Source organism: Lucilia sericata, unplaced genomic scaffold (assembly GCF_015586225.1).
Source record: "Lucilia sericata isolate MDLA Ls3-8-SP2 unplaced genomic scaffold, ASM1558622v1 Contig000364F_arrow, whole genome shotgun sequence".
Lineage (NCBI taxonomy): Eukaryota > Metazoa > Arthropoda > Insecta > Diptera > Calliphoridae > Lucilia > Lucilia sericata.
The window spans coordinates 150,227-172,500 of record NW_023994383.1 but is presented as its reverse complement, the minus strand read 5'-3'; the positions used below and the strand labels follow the sequence as shown (position 1 = coordinate 172,500).

Below are 22,274 nucleotides of genomic sequence, written 5' to 3'. Positions count from 1 at the left end.
TCTACTTAACCTAGTTACTCTCTTATAAAAGCAAGAGAGCTCATAATAGAGCTCTTTGTAGATATTAGATCTAGAGCAGTGACAGTTTCTGTCTTCTGCACAGAAGGGGAAAACCTGCCAGAAAAGTACCGAAATTAATAGCATTTGATTAACAACCATTGTTATCCTTTTGACAACTATTGGTTGTCATTTTTCCACAAAGACTTCTTATCACATATACAACGCATTGTCATAACCACAAACTCAAAGGAGGATGGCCACCCCCATAGGGATTCTTGCATTGCCGGCAAATTTTTATAGATCACAGTAGAAGGTTTTCTTTCAACATAATCTAATTACTCACGTATAAAGGCAAGAGAACTCATAATAGAGCCCTTTGTAGATACCAGTTCAGTTTGTTAATTTTTGTTCACATATGTGAGCTTAACCAATCAAGAGAGCCTGAGAGCTTTTTGCGCATCGCTGATCTAGAGTATCAGGAGAGAGAGAGAGAGAGAGTTCTCTTTCTGTTTGACTTTTGCTTTTATTACGAGAGAGCAGAGAGCTCATAACAGAGCCCTTTATAGATACCAGTTCAGTTTGTTAATTTGTGTTCACATATGTCAGCTTAAGCAATCAAGAGAGCCTGATAGCCCTTTGCGCATCGCTGATCTAGAGTATCAGGAGAGAGAGAGAGTTCTCTTTCTGTGTGTCTTTTGCTTTTATTACGACATTTTGTAGGACTTTCAGTGTCTCAGATTAATTGAGTTTCCATGTCAAATGTTTGGAAAGTAAGATGATCTCGGGAATCTTCTTAAACATAGCATAATGACAAATCTGAACAATAATATTTAAACTTAGTTTGTGATCTTTAATAAACTTCTGTTGAAGTTATATAATTTTTTTTAATTTTTTCTTTGTTCAACACAATATTACTCATTTAACAACTTCACCGTACATATTAAAATCGTATTTAAACTCCACCTTAAACCGGGTCGTAATATTTCACAATTTTGTCAAATGTACACTTAAAGATAAACTAAAGTTTGGTCAAATTATTTCAATAAATAACCAGTAAAAACAAAGAGAAAAACTTAATAGGAAAAACGTGTAAAAGAAAATCAATAAAATATACATATATAAAGAAAGATAATGCAAAGAAACTAAGTAAAACAATAACGTACAAGTTATAACAACTAACCGAAAAAAACAAAACCAAATCAAATAGTTTGAGAGTAAAAAGACAAAATACAAAATTTTGTTTACAAATTAAACGCGAATTTGCAACAAACAAAAAAAAAACACTAGATTTCAAATATACACACTCTTAGCAGCAGATACTACATTCAGCACAAGACTATACACGAGGGATTTGGATTATTTTCTGTTGTGTTTTTTTTTTTCTCTTTTATATTTTTTTTTTTTGGTGAATTTTGTTTCGTTTGTTTTTTTCCTTATTTGTGAATTAATTTAACAATATAAATTTCGTTACCGTTTCAGTTGCGCATGAAAAACGCGACTGACGGATGGATGCGCTTTTACAAGAGCACAAAACCAAGGCAAATGCCAAAGCTCAGATATTTTATACACCACATGGATGGCTATAAGAGTAGTAACAAATACAACATACAAAATATACAACAACAACAGCACCAGCAGCTATAATAACAACAACCAAACAACCAAGTAGTATGTGGCAACAACAACAACAGCAGCAGCAACAATTCAATACAATAAGTGGCAGCAACAACCATTCATATTGCATGCACTTACTCGAGAAAAGCGCCAGCAAGAAACGTTACCAAAGAATAAAAGAAAGAAAAACACATCAAGCTCGTTGCACTGACTAACTGACTGACATTAAGCCAAACATGGTTGCTGTTGTCGTTGCCATCAGCTTTTCTAACAAAAATCAATGACTGACAAAGAAACTAACTAACTAACTAAGTGACTGACTGTCTAACTCAATGACTTTCGGTCGTTGTATTTGACTGTCTGTTGTCCTTATATTTATGTTTTAGTAATTGCTGTCATGAGCTGTGCTGCTTCTTAGCAATGAGAAAGTGACTAAGTGCATAAATGTGTGTGTGCATTGTTGATACCCTATAATACGTCTATAGTAGGGAAGGTATTATGTTTTTGATCAGACATTTTTCTATCCTCAAAGTCTAAGGCTATCGAAAGTGATAAAATTATTTTCATTTAGCATGAGTTGGTTTTAAGTTATCAGAAATCATGTAAACATATAGAGAAAACTGGACTATCCTGGACCCTATAAGCAAGTCTTTGAACCAGGCGATAAAACAGTGACATCTACTAAAAAGCACTCGAAAGCTTAAAAGCTTTTGAGCAAAACGTCAAGCAAAGCTCTGAAAATTGGATTATTGAAATCTTATGAATGACATGAGAAGGGACTTATAGGTCACATCTGCATCTTATCCGTTTCCATAACAGATCATGACTTAGCGAAATATTAAAGAAAAACTGTTAATTACCGGATCGTTTTAAATTGAAAGCCTGTGGATTACTATTGAAAACTCAGAATCCAAGATCTATCGCCCATATTTCAGATTGTGACTAATACTTCCAGGCAGAAATCCTTATCTATAAGAAATCCTTGTTTCATCTAGAGGCAGGACTGAACTGAAATTGCTCAACATTGATCCCAGATCGAAAATTTTAGCTAAGCGGGTCACTATTGGGTAACTGTTTCTACACGAACGACTCTATATTGTAAGATAGAATTAGGGTTCTATAAATCGACTTTCGAATAATCGAACAATCGACTTTTTGTCGAAAAAAGTCGAAAAGTCGAAGTCGACTATTTTGTTCCAAAAAATTCGATAACTCGACTATCGTCTGTGAAAAAAGTCGAAAAGTCGACTTTGTGAATAACAGTCGAAAAAAGTCGATAAGTCGAAAAAAGTCGAAGAAAGTCGAAAAAAGTCGAGAAGTCGTAAAAAGTCGAAAAGTCGAAAAAAGTCGAAAAGTCGGAAAAAGTCGAAAAAAGTCGGAAAAAGTCGAAAAATCGAAAATTGTAGAAACAAGTCAAAAATAGTCAAAAATTTTAAAAAAGTGGAAAAAAAGTCAAAAACTCTAAAATAGTCGGAAAAACTCGAAAAAAGTAGAAAGAAGTCGAAAATAGTCAAAAAGTCGAAAAAATCGAAAAGTCGGAAAAAGTCGAAAAAAGTCGAAAAAAGTCGGAAAAAGTCGAAAAGTCGACTATTTATAAAATACTTATAGTCGAAAAGTCTAAAAGTCGACTTTTATTTAAATTAAAAAAGTCGAAAAGTCGAAAAATCGACTTTTCATAAAATGCAAAAAGTCGAAAAGTCGACTTTTAACTAAATGAAAAAAGTCGAAAAGTCGACTTTTCGTTTCAACTATAGAACCCTAGATAGAATGCACCTGGCGAACAATATTGACCATTTAGAAATCAAGAAAGTACGAGTCCTAACTAAATGGGTCTAAATGGATAGGAACAATGTGGAGAGGATAGTAAAACGATGGAACACTTTCATTGTCATTCGCAAGCTTTCACCGAAATTAGATCTCAAGATTTTGAGAACAATTTCCTAACAGATATCTCTCAGAAGCACCGATTGGGAAATTCTAGAAAACTCTGTGCAGAAGACATATGATAACTAGTTTTAAAGGTCCAATCTACTACTTTAGTAATTGATCGTTAAAGACTAAAGGTCTAATGAGATCAAATCTTAACTTCGAGGCGGTCAATCGACATCACCAAAACGGCTGAACTGAAACAAGATTACCGAACTTAGCGAGCAAATGAGCGATTATGTGATCATCCATTCTAGTCCAAATAAAACTCAATCCTTTGTCACTCGAGTTTTTGAGATCGATGACGATTAAGTTTGAATGAAGTTCGACCACAGATGTAAAGTATCTCACAGTCGGACTTGATCGTCTATACTTTCTTACTTATTTTCTGGTTATAAAAGACTAAGTTGGTAAGTGAGCAGGTAAGCCAGCTAGTCAACCATCCAGCCAGCCAGCGAGTGAGTTAATATGATTGAGAATACATGGTTATATCCATACATATATGTATTTCTATATCTATAACACAATCTACTTCTATTCCTTCTTTAATTTGAAACCAAACAACGCAGCAACAACATAATCAAACATTTCATTTCATCTACATAGACACACACACACAAACACACTTTACACATCCTCTTCATACATAAACTACTCGTCGCATTAAAGCTGTATGTAGTATGTGAAGAACTCCTATTGCCTGTGCCATTAAGCCTCCTTCTTAGTCGTTGGATAATCATGAAACCAAGCAACGAACGAATGAACAAACCAACTAACCGACGACCAACCCACACACTTACTCACTCAGACTTTACTGTCCCGGGAACATGATGCCTGCCTCTCAAGTCAGTTAGCAATTGGAAAAAATCGAGGTGGCTATGATTTACCTACCCCCCTCCACCCTCGTGTCTCATGACAACTATTCGTTGTTTGTTTATTTATAGTTTTTTTTTTTTGGTTAAAAGTTGAAGTGCAGTGCGTAAGGGAAATGTTTTGCTTCCAATTCGTGTTGTTGCTGCGAAAAAGCTAAGTTTATGAGTAGATATATGTATTGGTTATGTATGTTTGTTAGTACCATGGATTTGACACAAAACAGTCGTCAACAATCAAAGATGCTATTTTGTTTTCGGTGGGACATTGCGCATTGTTCACACACACACAGTCAGAGCTGTAAAAACGCACAGCAGTTATTGGATGGGCCTGGTTGCCATAGCTCTTTAAATGGCAAACATTTTTGTTAATTGTTTAGATTGAATTCAAATTTGAAAACGTTAGTTGAATGAATTAAAGAATACATCTTCAGAGATGGGTCCAATTTCCTTAAACCCTCCAATAAGGTATCCCTTTATCGCTTTGAATGATTAATAAAGCTTTTGGTGGGGTTTGTATATCAACTCTGCAAATGAGATTTCAAATTTTGAACAGTTATTGTTCTAAGGTTTGGACACAGCTGCATCTAAACTGAATTCTTTAGATTTAGAGACGATAATTACGATTTTAGTTTAGTCGCCTTCTACAACCATTTGTTAACTTTCCAATTCAAGACCCAATGTAAATAGAACTTTGTTGCTTTCCTTATTATCCATGAATAACTTCCGAAGGTTCTACCGAACAAGAAGGTTATGGGAGGATTATGAGACATTAAATTATGAACAGCTAACCATCGAAGAAGAATTTTTAGGTTCATAGACGATAGTCTTCGACATATAACTCAAGATCCAATTTAAAAAGAAGTTTGTTGCTTTCCTAATTATCAATAAATAACATCCGAAGGTTATACCGAACAAGAAGGTTATGGAAGGATTCTAATATCAGACAATAGATAGCTTTGGTGAGCAAAATATCACGGAAAATAAGATTATGAACAAAGATCTGTTGTCTTCCTAAAACAGAACAACCAAATTACCTCTGAATCACATCCTTGTGATGAACAAGGAAAGCTTTAACCGTCCATGAAGCAAAGACCCAATTTAAACAGAACTTTATTAATATCCTAATTTTCTATGGCTAACTTCAGAAGGTTCCACCGAGCAAGAAGGTTATGGAAGGATTCTCAAGTCAGACGGAGAGACAGCATTGGTAGGTGGACAAATGATTCTGTCACAAAAAATGAGATTATGAACAAAACTCCGTAACCTTCCTAAGCATTAAACAGCGCAACCAAATATCCTCTGAATCACATCTTTGAGATGGACATCTAAATATCATCTTCAGAATAAAGAAAGCTTTAACCGCTCAAGAAGCAAAGACCCAATTTAAACAGAAATTTATTAATATCCTAATTATCTATGACTAAATTCATAAGGTTCCACCGAACAAGAAGGTTATGTAAGGATTCTCATGTCAGACGGAGAGACAGCATTGTTGGACAAAAGATTCTGTTACGGAAAATGAGATTATAAACAAAGCTCCGTAACCTTCTTACGCATTACCGCTACGCGCTACCAAATTAACTCTGAGCCATAACTTCGAGATGATCATCTAAATTCCATCTTCAGTATAAGGAAAGCTTTGATAGCCCATGAATCAAAAGGTTATATTGTTGAAGTGATGTATTCTGAGATCTCCAGATCTCGCTTTTCAGAAGAAAACAAAGATACAATTGTTAAAGAAGAACAACTTTGGGAACACACTTTTGGAAGATTCCGCAGTACATGTCATCCATCAGTTTCATGTTGGATTTCACCAAAAGAGACATAGAAAACTTCGATGTCACTCTGATGAATGCATCTTCACACTAGATATGCAAATGATCGAGAATCCATCTGTTCCCAGTTTCCTACAACATTCGCAAGGACGTCATCAATTTATCGATCGTGGAGGAAAGTTTGACTCGGAAACAGGTTGACGTGGAATGACTTTCAACGATTGCAGATAAATGTGTTTGATAGACATATCGACCAGGGATATTTAGACCCGATAATGGTTTTCGACAATACTCTATGGAATGTTTTTGATATTTCGTAACAGTGGAAGTCAAAGGATCGATCAAAATAGTCATTTTCTCAGAATAAACGTGAAACAAATAAGTCCAAGTAGTTATTGGGATATACATAGGTTTTAAAGATATGTATTTAAATGATTGACAGTTCGACCCATAAACATAAAAATTTATTGATATGTTATACACGTTGGCAATCCTAACCCCAAAACAAAGAAGAAAACAACATAAAATCTGCATGAGAAATTGCTACATAATACTATTTTGTGTGGTCATTACATAGATGTGAGATGAAAATAATGTTAAAGAAGTAGAAGACGACGCAAAAAAGGTGGCTGCTACAAAAGGAAGAAAAAAAAGCTTTCGTGTTTTTCATAAAAAAAAACAAACAGAGATGCAGCCATAGTTCGTTGTTGTTGTTGCTATATTGTGCCACGCATCAAATAATCAGCGCACAAAATTTTACTCACATAAGTGCTCCGGTCCGTCATCATACATAAATACAACAAACATTTAACAAGAAAATTATAAAAGAATATGTTGCAAGTAGTTTTATGTACGAATGTTAATACGAATAAAGCAGCAGTCGCCAAATGTAGCAACAACAACAACAACGGCAGCAGCTACTAAATACAACAACAACAAAAATTAAAGGTGTTACTGGTAACTGTACAAACACAGTTGGCAACAAAAAATATACGAATTTGTTAAAAATAACAGCGAATTAAATATGAAAAAGCGAATAAAAGCAACTTTTTCTGAAATTTCTTAAAAATATCTCTTTTTTAAAGTCTTAAATGTTTTCGTCATCCTTTGTTGGATTTATGGGAAATTGTATTAAATTTTTTTTTAGTTTAAATATTAATAAAATGGTATATTTTTACAACCAATAAAATTATTTTCTTTATGTTAAACGAATTCGCTTAATCCCATCATCTGCTTAATAAACACAAAATAATGATAAATTTTTAAGCGCTTAAGAAAACAACAAAAACACACAATTTAATGATGATGGGTTTTGTTCCCAAAAAGAGGGTTGCCAGGTTGCGGTGAAATTGCAGTTTGGCATAGGTTTCCCTACGTGGCAGTCTACAGTAATGCTTAAAGGCAGTCCATAGTCCAGATGTCAGTCTATAGTCCAGACTATAGTCAGTCTATAGTTCAGACTATAGTCAGTCTACAGTCCAGACTATAGTCAGTCTACAGTCCAGACTATAGTCAGTCTTTAGTCCAGACTATAGTCAATCTGTAGTCCAGACTATAGTCAGTCTACAGTCTAGACTATAGACAGTTTATAGTCCAGACTATAATCAGCTTATAGTCCAGACTATAGTCAGCCTACAGCCCAGACAATAATCAGCCTATAGTCCAGACTACAGTCTGTCTATAGTCCAGACTACAGTCTGTCTATAATCCAGACTATAGTCAGTCTATAGTGCAGACTATAGTCAATCTATAGTCCAGACTATAGTCAGTCTATAGTCCAGACTATAGTCAGTCTAAAGTCCAGACTATAGCCAGTCTGGACTTTAGACTATAGACAGTCTATAGTCCAGACTATAGACATTCTATAGTCCAGAGTAGAGTCAGTCTATAGTCCAGACTAAAGTCAGCCTAAAGTCCAGACTATAGTCAGTCTGGACTTTAGACTATAGACAGTCTATAGTCCAGGCTATAGACAGTCTATAGTCCAGGCTATAGACAGTCTATAGTCCAGGCTATAGACAGTCTATAGTCCAGAGTATAGTCAGTCTATAGTCTAGACTATAGTCCATACTATAGTCAGTCTATAGTCCAGACTATAGTCAGTCTAAAGTCCAGACTATAGTCAGTCTGGACTTTAGACTATAGTCAGTCTATAGTCCAGACTTTAGTCAGTCTAAAGTCCAGACTATAGTCAGTCTGGAATTTAGACTATAGACAGTCTATAGTCCAGACTATAGACAGTCTATAGTCCAGAGTATAGTCAGTCTATAGTCTAGACTATAGTCCATACTATAGTCCGTCTATAGTCCATACTATAGTCCGTCTATAGTCCATACTATAGACAATCTATAGTCCAGAATATAGTCCCCACTATAGTCTGTCTATAGTCCCGACTATAGTCTGTCTATAGTCCCGACTACAGTCTGTCTATAGTCCCCACTATACTCTTTCTATAGTCCCGACTATAGTCTGTCAATAGTCCCGACTATAGTCTGTCAATAGTCCCGACTATAGTCTGACTATAGTCCCGACTATAGTCTGACTATAGTCCCAACTACAGTCTGACTATAGTCCCAACTATAGTCTGTCTATAGTACCCACTATAGTCTGTCTATAGTCCCGACTATAATCTGTCTATAGTCCCGAATACAGTCTGTCTATAGAACCGACTATAATCTGTCTATAGTCCCCACTATAGTCTGTCTATAGTCCCCACTATACTCTTTCTATAGTCCCGACTATAGTCGGTCTATAGTCCCGACTATAGTCTGTCTATAGTCCCGACTATAGTCTGTCTATAGTCCCGACTATAGTCTGTCTATAGTCCCGACTATAATCTGTCTATAGTCCCGACTATAGTCTGTCTATAGTCCCGACTACAGTCTGTCTATAGACCCGACTATAGTCTGTCTATAGAACCGACTATAATCTGTCTATAGTTCCGACTATAGTCTGTCTATAGTCCCCACTATACTCTTTCTATAGTCCCGACTGCAATCTGTCTATAGTCCCGAATATAGTCTGTCTATAGTCTCCACTATAGTCCGTCCATATTCCAGACTATAGTCAGTCTGTAATCCCGACTATAGTCAGTGTATTGCCACACAGAACCACTTCCGATATTGTCACAATTACTTACGCCAACATATATCCAAATAAATAAATAATATTTTCCAAAATATATATATTTAACACTTATTTCAACTTCACACATTTCATTTGATTTCACAATAAAAGAGAAATTACTTTTCATCATTTAACACTTAATAACAACGTAGACCAACTGGAGAAAGAAAATAATAATAGAAGTGCAGATGTCGTAATAGAATTGGTGCAAAATCGTTTTTACAATAAACCAGTTTCAATTTTCTATTTATGTTTGCATTAACTGAAAAAAAAACAGCCAGCGATTAAATAATTACAAGCGAAAAACAACAAATATCGAATATAAAACTGCCCTGTCACTTGCGATATCAAAGTGTTGATGAGCCAGACACGCTGTATATACTGAGCCAATTATCACCTTGAACTTGAAGCATAAACAAAATATATTTATGGAGAAGAGGCTTAAAAATGGTTGAAAATTTTGAACTGCATATAAAAAGCTGTGATAATGATGGCTTACTATAACAGTTAGTCGCTGAGTGTGTAACAAGTGCAAGTAGAGAGAAAAAAAAAAAATAAAACGAAAATTTTAGAAAAATTAATTTTAACGAAAAGGACATTTTTTGAAATAATTTATTGAACTATATATTTAGTGCTAAAAGTGAACGAAATGCATAAAAATACTTTATGGTTTATATTTGCAATACTTTGCATTTATTTTTCATTAGTTTTATGTGAAGAAAATACGACTACATCTATACAAGAATTGGAATCAAAGGATTCTCACGATTTAGTAAAGAGAAGTGATATTACTGATCTGCTGGAGGAAGAGCAGGGCAGAACAAGAAGAAGACATCGTCATCATTTGTGTAAGTTGAGTTGTGCGAAGGATATACATAAAAAAGTGATTGGAATAAAAGTGTGAAAACTTTGAAAGATTTGCGACATCAACAATCTAAAATAATGTTTAGATTTCGGAAAGGATATTCCTATAAATTTGCATAATATTCTATGGATCTTCGAAATGGGGTTTGAAAGATTGCCAACCTCTTACAAGATCTCCAGTTGATTTGTTTGATATTTTTCAAACTTCTGAAAAATTTCGGAAGTCATAAGTCAGTTTGAACCATTTAATAGTCAGTCTAATGATATTGAGAAATTTTACGGGATTCCTTGTTCAGCTTGGTTACTAAATGTTATAAAATATTGCATTGGAATTGAAAGGATCATCACGGTCTGCCCAATTTCAAATGATTACGTTCTTAAACTGGAATGTTATTCTATAGATGATCACGATCTCCTCAATTTCAAATTGTTACGTTTATAAACTGGATTGTTATTCGATTCGGTTGTCCTAAAATAAAGTTCTCGGCTGTTTTTCATTCAGTAATGCTTTTATCTTAAAATTCTCTTGTGTTTCTAAGTTAGGAATCCTAACTTGTTCTAAAATAGACAACAACTTAGGAGAGTTTTCATTCTGAAAACATCTCAAATAGTTTGTTATATTTACTCTATTTGTCCTAAAGGGCCAAAATCTTCAAAAAAAAGGAAGCTTCATCAGCTTCTTCTTCTTCAGTTAAACGAATTTTTATATTCGTATCTTGGTCTCTTAACTGATCTCTCAATTGCTCTTAGATTCCGGAACATTTGCAAAATCCTGAAATAGTGTGGGATATCAATTTACTCTATTTGTCCTAAAGGACCAAAATCTTCCAAAAAAGGAAGCATCATCAGCTTCTTCTTCTTCAGTTAAACAAATTTTTATATTCGTATCTTGGTCTCTTAACTGATCTTCCAATTGCTCTTAGATTCCGGAACATTTGCATAATCCTGAAATAGTGTGGACTTTTTATTCTCCATTAGGTTAAAAGCTTAATTGAAGAAAAAATCTTCAGTTGATTTTCCTAATGAAATCTTAGGAAGATCACTGATCTTCTTCATATCAAAATGCTTTTAGGATCTTGAACTTTTCCAAATTTTTCAAATATGTAGTTTGGGATCTGTATAGGAATTTAAACAAAGAACTGATATCGTTTATGTTTGATGGATTTGATTGGTCTATATCCGCTTAAACGTTGATCTGTTTACGTTCCAGATTGGTGGTACTTGTACTCTATAGTTGACTGTTGAAGAGTTAAAGTAGCGCAGAACGACTACCTCCGTATAGTGACTTCCAATTAATTTCTTAAAGCGATGTAATACTTTCCTAAATCTTTTGAGCTCTCCAAGAAATTTTAATCGAATCGGGAATTGTCTTTAAATTGAATAGTATCTTCAGTGATTTCTCTTCTAAATGCATAGGAAGATCATGTCAAATTGCTTTTAGAATCGAAAACTTTTTCGAATTCCTCAATTAGTTTGGAATATTATAAATTTTTAGTTGGATCCTTATAAGGTTTTAGAATTTCTAAAAGGATTTAATCGCTTAAACGTAGATGTGTTTGTGCTTTGAATGTTTGTGGAACATTTAAAGGTAACAAGCAACTCAAAAAATATTTAGTTGATCTCCTTTCAGTAAGCTCAAGAAGATCAATGATCTTTCTCATGTAAAATTGCTTTTAGGATCAGGAACTTTTCAAAATTCCTCAAATAGTTTGGGCATAAATGAAGTTTTGTTTATCTTCAATTGATTTTCTTTCAGGGAACTCAGAAAGATCATCGATCTTCTTAATGTCAAATTACTTTTACGATCAGGAGCTTTTCCAAGTTTCTCAAATAGTTTGGGATGTCTTTGAGATACATAGACCTTAAAGATTGTTTATGTTTGATCGATCATTTACAATATCCTTATAAATTTTTGAAATATTTAAAATACTTTATTAGCTAAAACGTAGATCTATTTACGCTTTAGAATAGTGGAACTAGTACCCGATAATTGAAGGAAACAACAAATTTCCAAACAAAACGACCTTCTCCAAGTCGTGACTTTAAGTTCTTTAACAAATCATCTTACAACTTCGAATCGTGATTTTAAATTCTTTTAAAACATAATTAACACATTCTTATATCATATTTTAGAGGTCAGCGGCAAAAAACAAATTCTATTTCATAATAATTGTAGCAATCCGTAGATGTATAACATGATTTAAAACCCATTAAAACCAAATTGCTGTATTTATTAAAAATTAGCACCCTAGAATCTATAAAATATATCTTCAAAATGTGTGAAAGTTGAACGGAAATTTTAAAGGAAAGTTTTTAACAACGAATGCAAATATTATGATCACGAACTCTTAATAACGTAATATGAAGTAAATAGTGCGATGATCGTTTGATCGATTCAAAACAATTCACACTTTTCACTTTTCAAATGCAGATGAAGTGTAAATAGAGTTTTTACAAAAAAAAAAAAAAAATTAAATAAATAAACCTAAACAAGAGAACAGACTATAAATAATAAATTGTGGTAGATCACGTACCCGTACCGAAGTTATGATGCAATTTATTAAGTAATAATTTATTTAATAATTTTTCAGCAAACAAGGGAAATTTTTTTTTTGGAAAGAGAAAGTTATATTTTGTTTAATTTTTTTGTTTCTTTATTACAGATGCACATTGGGGTTTCTATGGTTTGGCAATTGCTTATTTGATTAAGATCAAAGTGGTGGTGGTAGCTTTCTTTGTGGGCAGTGCTATATATTTGGGTTTGCGTTATTTGTGGCCTCATAAGTGTGGTGTTGGTTCCATTTACAAGGAGGGTTCTATTGTCCTAGATCATCCACCGTAAGTATTTCGTTAAGTAGACAGAAGAGAGAGAGAAAATATTTGTTAGGTATATTTCCAGATCCTTTGCTCATCATGATCATATACCCTATTCTTTGGATCATGATCATGATCACTATCATGATCATCATCATATCGGTAGCAGCAGTTCGTTTAGCAGCAGTGGTCCCACCTCATTTGAACCTTATTCGGCTTACTCTAGTAATGCATTCTCAGCTGAATCTGATGGTCCTCCAGAAGGATTTCCCTCGGATGGTCCTTTAGAGGGTTTTCCCGCAGATGGTCCTTTAGAAGGTTTTCCTTCGGATGGTCCTACATTTAGAAGCAAACGCAGTGTTGAGAAGAAGAGCGATGTTAAGACGGAAGTAAAGGAAACTCTTAAGAGTCTGGCTAGACAAATGGTTATCAGTGAAGAACAGTAAGTGATCTACAAGATTTTATATAATAAGGAAGATCCATTAATTTGTTATATTTGCTACAGAATTGGGGAATTCATGTTTGGTTTCTTGGGTTTAGACACCAGTGCCTGTCGTCGTCGTTTCATTTGTGAAATGGAATTTAAGTCCAGGGGAAATCCCTTAACATCCATGGGTTTCCGTATTATAGGACGCAGTTTCTTTGCCAAATATACCAACGATCAAAATCCCAATGGTAAAGCCAATAACTTTGGAGAATGTGCTGTCGTCAATTCGGAATGTGTGTTTATAGAAAATAATGAGGAATTTGAACCCGAACCAGAACCAGTTAAAGAACAAGATCATAACGAAGAAGATCATACTGAGACAGCTGAAGAACAATTGGAAACGAATAACAGTGAAAACGAAGTAACTACCGAAGACAATTCTTTAGAAAGTAATGATATTATAGAAAAAGAAAATGAAAAGAATTTAAAAGCTGAATTAAGAAGAAACTCCTATAGAAGGCGTCTTAGAGGAGATCGTTATTTGAAATTGTTGTAATAACTTTACAACCCTAGAAGAATAGAAAATAAGTAGAGAACCAACCAAATGTATAAAATTTTAAACATTATTTATTTTAATTAAATTATTTATTTATTATTAGTTTTAAGCTTTAAAATAAAACCTTGCCTAATTTATTAAACCTACACTATGGTAACCCTGTTTGAAAATTTATTAAAGTATTTAAAGTTAACTTTTATTTCTATGGCAAATTTTTCTTGAAAATCCTTTCAAACACCTTCTAACCCCACATCAAACCAAACACTTTTGAAAAATCTTGTTGATTCTAACGGAATTCGTGTTTCTGTTGCATCACACATGTTCCCCCAAACGATTTGCAACAACATACCGAAAAACTGGATTTGCAATAAAAATCCACCAAAAAAGTTTGAGAACAATTTTATCGTTAAACCAACATTATTAATGTTTGCCTGTTGTCACACGTCTGGATAAAAATAAACTTTTTCAGTCTGTTGCTAATGTTCAGATTTAATGGAACACATATGAACAAACGAACCAGTTGGTGTGAAGCACCAAATGTGTGTTGCATGTAGAAGAGAGGCAGACAAGCAAGCAAGCAGTCAATTGTCAGACATATATATTTTAAGAGACACGAGAATGCGACAACGTCGTCTATAATGATTAGGCGGATTTTTCATATTGTTTGTTGTTTTTTTGTTTGGTGTTCGTTGTTGTTCGTTCGTTGTTGTGTATTTTATTTCATAATCAATGTTGTTTGCGGTGAATAAGCTTTACACCCGACCTTCCGGAATTATATCGTTGATTGTTTGTTTTTTCACATTTTTTCGTTTCTTGTTTAAATTTGAGTAGATTTGTTCATATGGGGCGGAGGCGATTTGAAATTTTGTATAATAAAACAGGGTAATTCAAAGGAGATGAAAATAATGAAATAACGTACGTAACTCCTTCCGATCTTTAGGATATCATTCTAGAATCTGGATTTACGTAGAAAAGGGGGAGGAAAAAGTATTACCGATATCGTTAGATTCGGAAAAGTTCTCAAAGAGGAATATTCGCTATAGAATTCGTGAGTTAAGAACTGATCATTTTGATGAAATTAATTCCTACACAACAAGGATAACAATTCATTTATATCAGAAGAGCATTCCCAGATAAAGAATTTTGCTAATAGTTTCGGAGAAGTTCCCAAAGAAGAGCTGATATTCGCTAGAGTGTTCATAGGTTCAGAGAAGATTCTAAAGAAGAATATTCATTATAGAATTCGTGAGTTAAGAGCAGATGATAATAAATTAACTCTTATTATATCAATTCCTACACAACAAGGAAAAAATAGTTTCGGAGAAGTTCCAAAAGAAGAGCTAGTACTCGCTAAAGAGTTTCTTTACTTGATAATAACTGAACTCTTATCATATCAATTCCTATACAACAGTGAAAATCTTTAATATCGGAAGGAAATTCCCAGATATGGAACTTTGGGTATTATTACAAAAGATTTGATTTCTACTTACGATTGGACTATACGATATATTACACAACGGTTTTGCTTACCTGTAAAAAAAAAAAGAATTATAGAATTAATATTTGTAGTAATAATAAATATAAACTTTAACTTATTACAAAAAGTTGTTTAAAGCTATAGAATATAGTTTAGTTCAAGGGCTCAAGTCGTAGTTAAAGGACCGATAAAAAGTATTAATTGCAGTTGTCACACTTGAGCTGTTTTGGGATCAAAATCATTAAACATTGATGGTTTGTCTGTAATTTCTTAAATATGAAAACTTCTTTTGATTTCGAAGTAGTCCAATGCCCGTGGATCCGCGCCTGCACCAACTCATTTTCAACACTTAATCCCGCCGTCACTCCACTGCAGACAATGAATGTCCAAGTGTTTTACATGAACACTTGCCGTGTTGGCCTTATTTCACGGTGGTATTTTTCATCCACAGGGTGAGCTTCTTTGACGGCTCACCACCGCACCGTATATGGTTCTGCCGGTCCATGTGCAAGCACTAGTAGCCCCGTTGAGGAATGATAGGTATCATGAGTCAAGCTCAATCAAAGCCCGACAAAGGAAAAGGCAAACACATTTTAGAGCCGGCATTTTCATCACACTCAACCATAAGGGAAAATCGTTGATAAATTAAAGTTTAAGGTATCAACAACTCCGCTAACGTCTCAACCAACTCCACCATCACTCCATCCTACAGCACAGAATCAAGTATACAAGTACTCAATCTTTGCATTATCAGCTCAAATCCAATATTTTATTAGTCCACAGCCTTACCCGAAAAGCCCGAACATTTTAACCAAGTGTTCCTTCCCGAGAATTTGAGTTTAAACCACAGTCACTACGTGGATCCCGAAGGATCCAGCCAGGACAGTCCTGCGGGCAACTCAGCACCCCTAGTACCATTTTATTTGGTGCTCTTCAACCCCATGTCAAATTATTCAAAGGAAATGCTGAGGATGCATTTGCTCATCACCAGTTTATAGTTCCGGCAGAGTAGAGGTACTGATAGTACCTCTTAGTGCAATACACTAAGATGGAATCTATCATCATAGAAACATGCCCCGGGGGAACTTCTCTGCGGACATTCTCAACATTCTCTTACCGCGAGTTTGGGTTTAAATCACAGCCACCACGTGCACCCCGAAGGGATCTCCGAAATAACCGGTACAAAGAAAAGACTGAAACTCTGCACTGTGCTACCATATTATATAGCTCTCTCTCAGCCATTACGTGGATCTCGAAAGAACCGCAACCAACAGACCAGCCAGGACAGTCCTGCGTTCAACTAACCACCCGTAGTACCAGATTATTTGGTGCTCTTGTTGAACCCCATGTTAAATCATTCCAAGGAAAGGCGGAGGATACATTTGATCAACACCAGTTTATAGTCCCGACAGAGTAGAGGAATCTACGAGTTTGGGTTTATACCACAGCCACCACGTGCACCACGAGGGGACCTCTGAAATAAGGAAAAGACTGAAACTCTGCACTGTTATACCACATTATATAGCTCTCTGGTTTGACCCCAGATCAAAACATTCCAAGAAAAGGCCGAGGATACATTTGACACTTTTAATTTACAGTCCCTGCTGATACCACTATGGAGGTGTGACCCATCGATGAGAGGTCATTGCATCCATTAAGTGTCTAAATTTCGAGGGAAACATCATTTCCTGTTGTTATGACGAATGCGCTGATCGTTTCCTAATTAAAACTGCGATGACATGAAACATTCTCATTTAATCATATTCAACTCTGTTGATCTATGATTACTATGACTGAAGTAGTTCAGACTAACATGTTGTAATTCGTTGATTCAATTGATTCAAAAGTAACCAACTTTCTCCGAAAATTGAAGGACTTATTTCCCCCGACTAAGGACTTATTTCTCCCGACTAAACTTGAACAATCACCTCTAGGGTAAGATTTTTCGGGAGCACAAGTTTATAAGATTACAGATATTACAGATTAATACTGATTTAACATATTCCCCATAATGATCTTGAGATCGAATACCTAACAAATAATGTGGGAAAATTATTAATTAATAATAACATTTAACGGAACCTTACTACATAATTCCTTTCAAATTTAAATCACTCTAAAGTTAAAATTAGCTTAAAGCTATAAAAATTATACGTTTATTTAAACAAATTGCGTATTTTTCCAACATATAAAATCGATTTAGAGCGGTCAGTCATAAAAAACAATTATTACCAACATTAAACACCCTGTTTTTGAAAAGACACGCAAATAAAAACATAAAAGCAGTCACAGAACGCAACCCAACAACAAAAAAGTAAAATAAATAACACACGCTGAAGAAAAAATAAAAAAAAAACAATAAAACCAAAGTGTGCGAAATTACACTGAAACTGTTCCAACAGACGAAAGAACGAATGAACTAACGAACGAAAAACGACGATGACGACGTCGACAACAATCAAAACAAACAAGTTTTTTTTTTTTTTGTTCCTCAAAACATACCAACACACAATCAAACAAAAACTGACAGTAGTAGCAGAAAAAAAAAAAAACGAAAACAAAATAAAAACAAACGACAGCAATAAACAGCAACACAACGACCTTCTCTTTTTTATTCATTCAAAAAAACTTGAATTGTAAAAAAAGATGACGATATGACAAAATAATACGAATGAAATAACAAAAACAAAATAAAAACGAAAACATTCACGACGAGTAACTTTAAAATACTCTGAGCGCCGTATACAAAAAAGAATGAGAAGTCATAGTGGGTCTTTTATAAAAGCACAAGCAAGTCACTGCATGCATATGCTTGCCCGTCTGACAGTGTAAACAATAAATAATAATAACGAAAAGAAAAAAGTAAAAACAAACTGTTACTCGGTAATGACGACGACCTCGTCAAAAGTGAGTGTAAGGAACTAGTTATTAGAAGCTTTTTTTATATTTTGTGTATACAAACGTTTAAACGAGAGACAGAGAAAGATAACAAACTACAGAAGAAGAGAGAGAGAGCAAAATACAAGAGAGCAATAATGGCATAAAAAAATTGCATGCACTGAGTTGCAAAGTTAAGTTTTATTTGTCTTTAAACTTGTTTGTCGGTATTTGATGTTCGTTTGTATGTTCGTGTGCGTTCGTTTGTATGTTGTTGTTGCTTGATTTAGTTAGTAGGCTAATCATGTGTTTTGGTTTTCATCACTGATTCATTTAACACAACAACGTGCTAGCTGCTTGTTGTATGCTAAGATTAAAACGGCATGCCATGACATGCACGCGTTATTTTTGTGTGAGAATTCTCAGGCTGGAGCAGGGATGGAAAATTTTGTACTATTATAGTTTTTCAGTATTTTTTTGGCAAGACATAGGATAGATTGAGAAGAGGCTGTATAACAGACCAAATCAGAAGAAATACACCTCGGCTCAGAATCGGGCCTGTAGTGCGCTCCTTTCAATGGAAAATGTACTGCTTTATGCAGGTGTTCAGAAACTCAGTTTCCTGGAAATGGTCCCTTAATATTTTCCAATCAGTGTTCGTGAGGGATGTTGTATCTGGACATCGCTCCCAAAAAACCTTTTTAGATATAATTTCGACGAAAGTCTGGCAATAAAAAATAAAGTATTCCAGAGATTCACTATCCTCTCCTCATGCCCTAGATTCCTCTGAATTCAATTGTCCAATTTTGTTTAGATTAGTCCGTATTTATGTGTGCCCACTCAGAATACTAACCTTGGACTTCCTCATCCTGAGGTGGCTTCTCGTTTTCTTCTCGTTAGAGTTACCACATAGTATTTTTGTGGTTGCACCACCAACTTGTTGCCTCAATCGGTTTTGCATTCTTTAGGTTAACTTCCTTGACTTCCCTTAAGATTACCGATTATGATGACAAGCTTACCTCTGGAAGAGTATTCGGTTTGAAGTCATCCGTGTAACGACAGATTCCAACGAGTATTTACTCAACTGTTTCGCTTGACCATGTTATGTCTGATAGGCGATCGGGCACATCCGATATAGCCAATACATCTGGCAAATATCCACTGACTGGTTAGGATAGTAACAAAACATTTTGAATATTCTGCACTTAATAGTGGGTTACTTGATTTCCGAGTTTTCCATCACTCACCGCACCCAAGGATGATTCACTTATTTCGTATTCGTTTGCAATTTCATTTTCCCGATGGCCCCCTTTGTCCTACAGTCCTCCTCAACTAAACTGAGTTGACTAAGGTAGTGAATGGAATGGATAAAACATTTCTAACTTATAGTGACAGGTGTGAGAGCCTTGAGGGATGCAACACGTTGTCGACTTCTCGACTTCTCGGATGGCTATCTCAGTCAGTGTAGACTTAGTGAATGTAACTGATAAAACATTTATATCTTATAACGGCCGGTGTGAGGACCTTAAATGATGCAACACTTTCAACGAGAACATATATGGTCGACGTTTCAGGTTGGCCATCTCAGTGAGTTTAGGCTAGGGATTAAGTTCTCGGATATCCATCTAAGTCAGTGTAGACTGAGATCGTAACGTCCTAAAAAAACATTGATTGAAGCTCAGTCTTCTCTTGTCGGTATTCTGATCCGGACGGTACTACCAAATATTGGTACAAGTAGTATGCAATCCGTATGCTGCCTTAAATTAGATCTACCGATTTATTGTAGGATCGATGTGATCATATTTCACTGCGACTGAGAGGTGTCAAGTGAAGATACGTCTAGCACTGCCTAAATACTCGACTGGCCTGAGGAGTTGAACTCATATCGCCTGTAACAGCTAGGCAAGGCAGTCATTACTACCACAATTGTGAACCATAGGTCCTGTAAGTTTTAGCACCCTTTCTTTTTTCAAAACTAGGTGGCAAAAAATTTTTTCTTCAGGAATAGAGACACTTTGAAAACTAAAGCTTAGATTCCTCTGGTAAAAAGTAACAAATCTGTCTTTGGCATATCCATAGTAATAGTTTGCGATGAGCTAATCCCATTAGATCACTAATAGTTGGCCCAAATTTGCCTCTTATAAGGAGAAGTTAGTACTATTTCAAAATTTCAATTTACCATGCCTGGGACAATCAGCCAGTTATTCGCATTTAGTCGTTGTAATACCAAACCAGCCGGCAGGCAGGCAAACTGGTTGGTTGGCACAACAAATGGTTTGAGGTTGGCTCTTTGAATGAAAGCAAAATAAATCAGAAAAAAAACGAATTTATTCACACGCTTCAAGTATCTTGTTGTGATGTTTTTCCTTTTAGTCCCATAGAAGAATGAATAACAAACGAATGAGTAATAAAGTGAGTGAATGACTGACTGAGTTAGTGAGTACTTGACTTGGGGGCATTTCAACGAGCAGCAGCTTTAGCGGTGGATATGAGTGAGTGTAGCACTAGTAGTCGTCATACAACACTACACCACAAAAAAAAGAAGTAGGTGGAGGAGGAGAAGGTGGTGGTTGGTGTTGACTGTTTGGGTTATTAAAATCGTTTGAAAATATTTAGCTGGTGCAAAATTGTTGGAGCTGTTTCGACGTTATTCTTGTTCTTGTTTATGTATTCATTCGTTTTGTTAGACGTTTATGTTCTTCTTAATGTGCTGGTATTCGTTTAAGATTCATTCAGGCGAATTGGTTGGAGTTTGGAGTATGATGTTGATGTCTGCTGGTTGCAATGGTTGTGTGTATTTGGTATATTTGTCAGCGACAAGGTATTAATGTCAGTTCAATTTGCAAAACTGAGCTATAAAGAATACAACAAAACAACAACACTCGTATGTATGAGTCGTTGTTGTGTCAAACGGTTGTTAAGGGGTTTTTGTTCAGTTATTTGCTTTATTGGTCTTGTTGTTTTTTTCAAACCCACACTCAGCTGCAGTTTTGTGTATGTCGGTATCGGTCGGTACATACGATGATATGGAAACATCGATGATATGGAAACATTTTCTCATGCCGGGGTAAGCATTTAGATGCTCTATTTGTTGTATAGAACCTGTTAAGAGGTGGGTTCACATTACACTAGTCCCGGCTACTAGCAGCAATGTTGTTTACACTCAAACTACTCTTTACACAAACTGACTAACGACGACAACGTTTGTCATTGTCTGTAGTTGCAGCCCAAAAAAGGATTACCACACCAAATAATGATTTCTATCGGTTTCGCTTTATTACCATATAAATGTGTCTTGTATAAAATATCTGTTTTTCTATATCTCTTTCTCTATATATTATTATAGTATATATATATAGAAATTTCACACAATAACTGAATGAAATCTGGCAAGACAAAATTAACTAACCAACCAACAATCTATCTATTTAAGACCGATGATGGTGACAACAGTTCAGGCTCTCAGAAACACGAACAACGGACACGAACATCAGCAGGCAAACAAAATCCAACAAAAAGCAAGTAAACGCCACACAATTTAAAAACACATTTAGCGCACTGGCACTTTTATTAAACTTTTTTTGTTTTTGTTGTTATCGTTGCCTTTAGCACGAAAACAAAACACTCGTTTGTTTGTTCGTTTCTCATCGTTGACGTTACCCATATATTGTAAACACAAAAAAAAAAAAAATACACACAAAAACGTATTAAAACGAATGAACTCTGCCTCAATTGTGTTGGTTGGCGAAAAATAAGTGTTGTCAACTTGTTTGGTTGAAGTAAAGATTTTGAAGTTCATAAAATAATCGTTAATTTCTGATTTGATTATAGTTACTTGGATCTTTTAACAGTGATTTTACTTGAGGTTTTTTATCGCATCCATATGTTAATCCAGTCTTTATCTGGGTAATTACCGCTTTCCACAAATTCCTTTTGGCCTAATGAT

The 22,274-nt window shown here is 35.0% G+C and overlaps 2 protein-coding genes across 3 annotated transcripts in view; one reads left to right on the top strand and one right to left on the bottom strand.

Annotated features, from left to right (window-relative positions):
- The window catches only part of LOC119604116 (serine/threonine-protein kinase tousled-like 2), a 255,139-nt gene that overhangs the window by 148,891 nt on the left and 83,974 nt on the right, over nt 1–22,274 (bottom strand). The window lies entirely within an intron of this gene.
- On the top strand, nt 9,672–14,111 carry LOC119604117 (stress response protein NST1-like). 2 transcript variants are annotated; one of them, XM_037956579.1, is made up of 4 exons: nt 9,672–10,161; nt 12,841–13,015; nt 13,065–13,433; nt 13,497–14,111. In XM_037956579.1, exons 1-4 carry the CDS (start codon nt 9,963–9,965, stop codon nt 13,972–13,974), a joined length of 1,221 nt encoding a protein of 406 aa, XP_037812507.1. In that variant the 5' UTR covers nt 9,672–9,962; the 3' UTR covers nt 13,975–14,111. The 2 variants fall into 2 exon arrangements, with proteins under 2 accessions (XP_037812507.1, XP_037812508.1); XM_037956580.1 differs by having other exon boundaries at nt 9,673–10,161; nt 13,077–13,433.

What these genes read in the sequence shown, in the direction of transcription:
- LOC119604117 (XM_037956579.1), top strand. Translation starts at nt 9,963, where the DNA reads ATGCATAAAAATACTTTATGGTTTATATTTGCAATACTTTGCATTTAT. An exon ending in AAGACATCGTCATCATTTGT is followed by an intron (nt 10,162 to 12,840) that starts GTAAGTTGAGTT and finishes TCTTTATTACAG; the next exon opens with ATGCACATTGGGGTTTCTAT. An exon ending in ATTGTCCTAGATCATCCACC is followed by an intron (nt 13,016 to 13,064) that starts GTAAGTATTTCG and finishes AATATTTGTTAG; the next exon opens with GTATATTTCCAGATCCTTTG.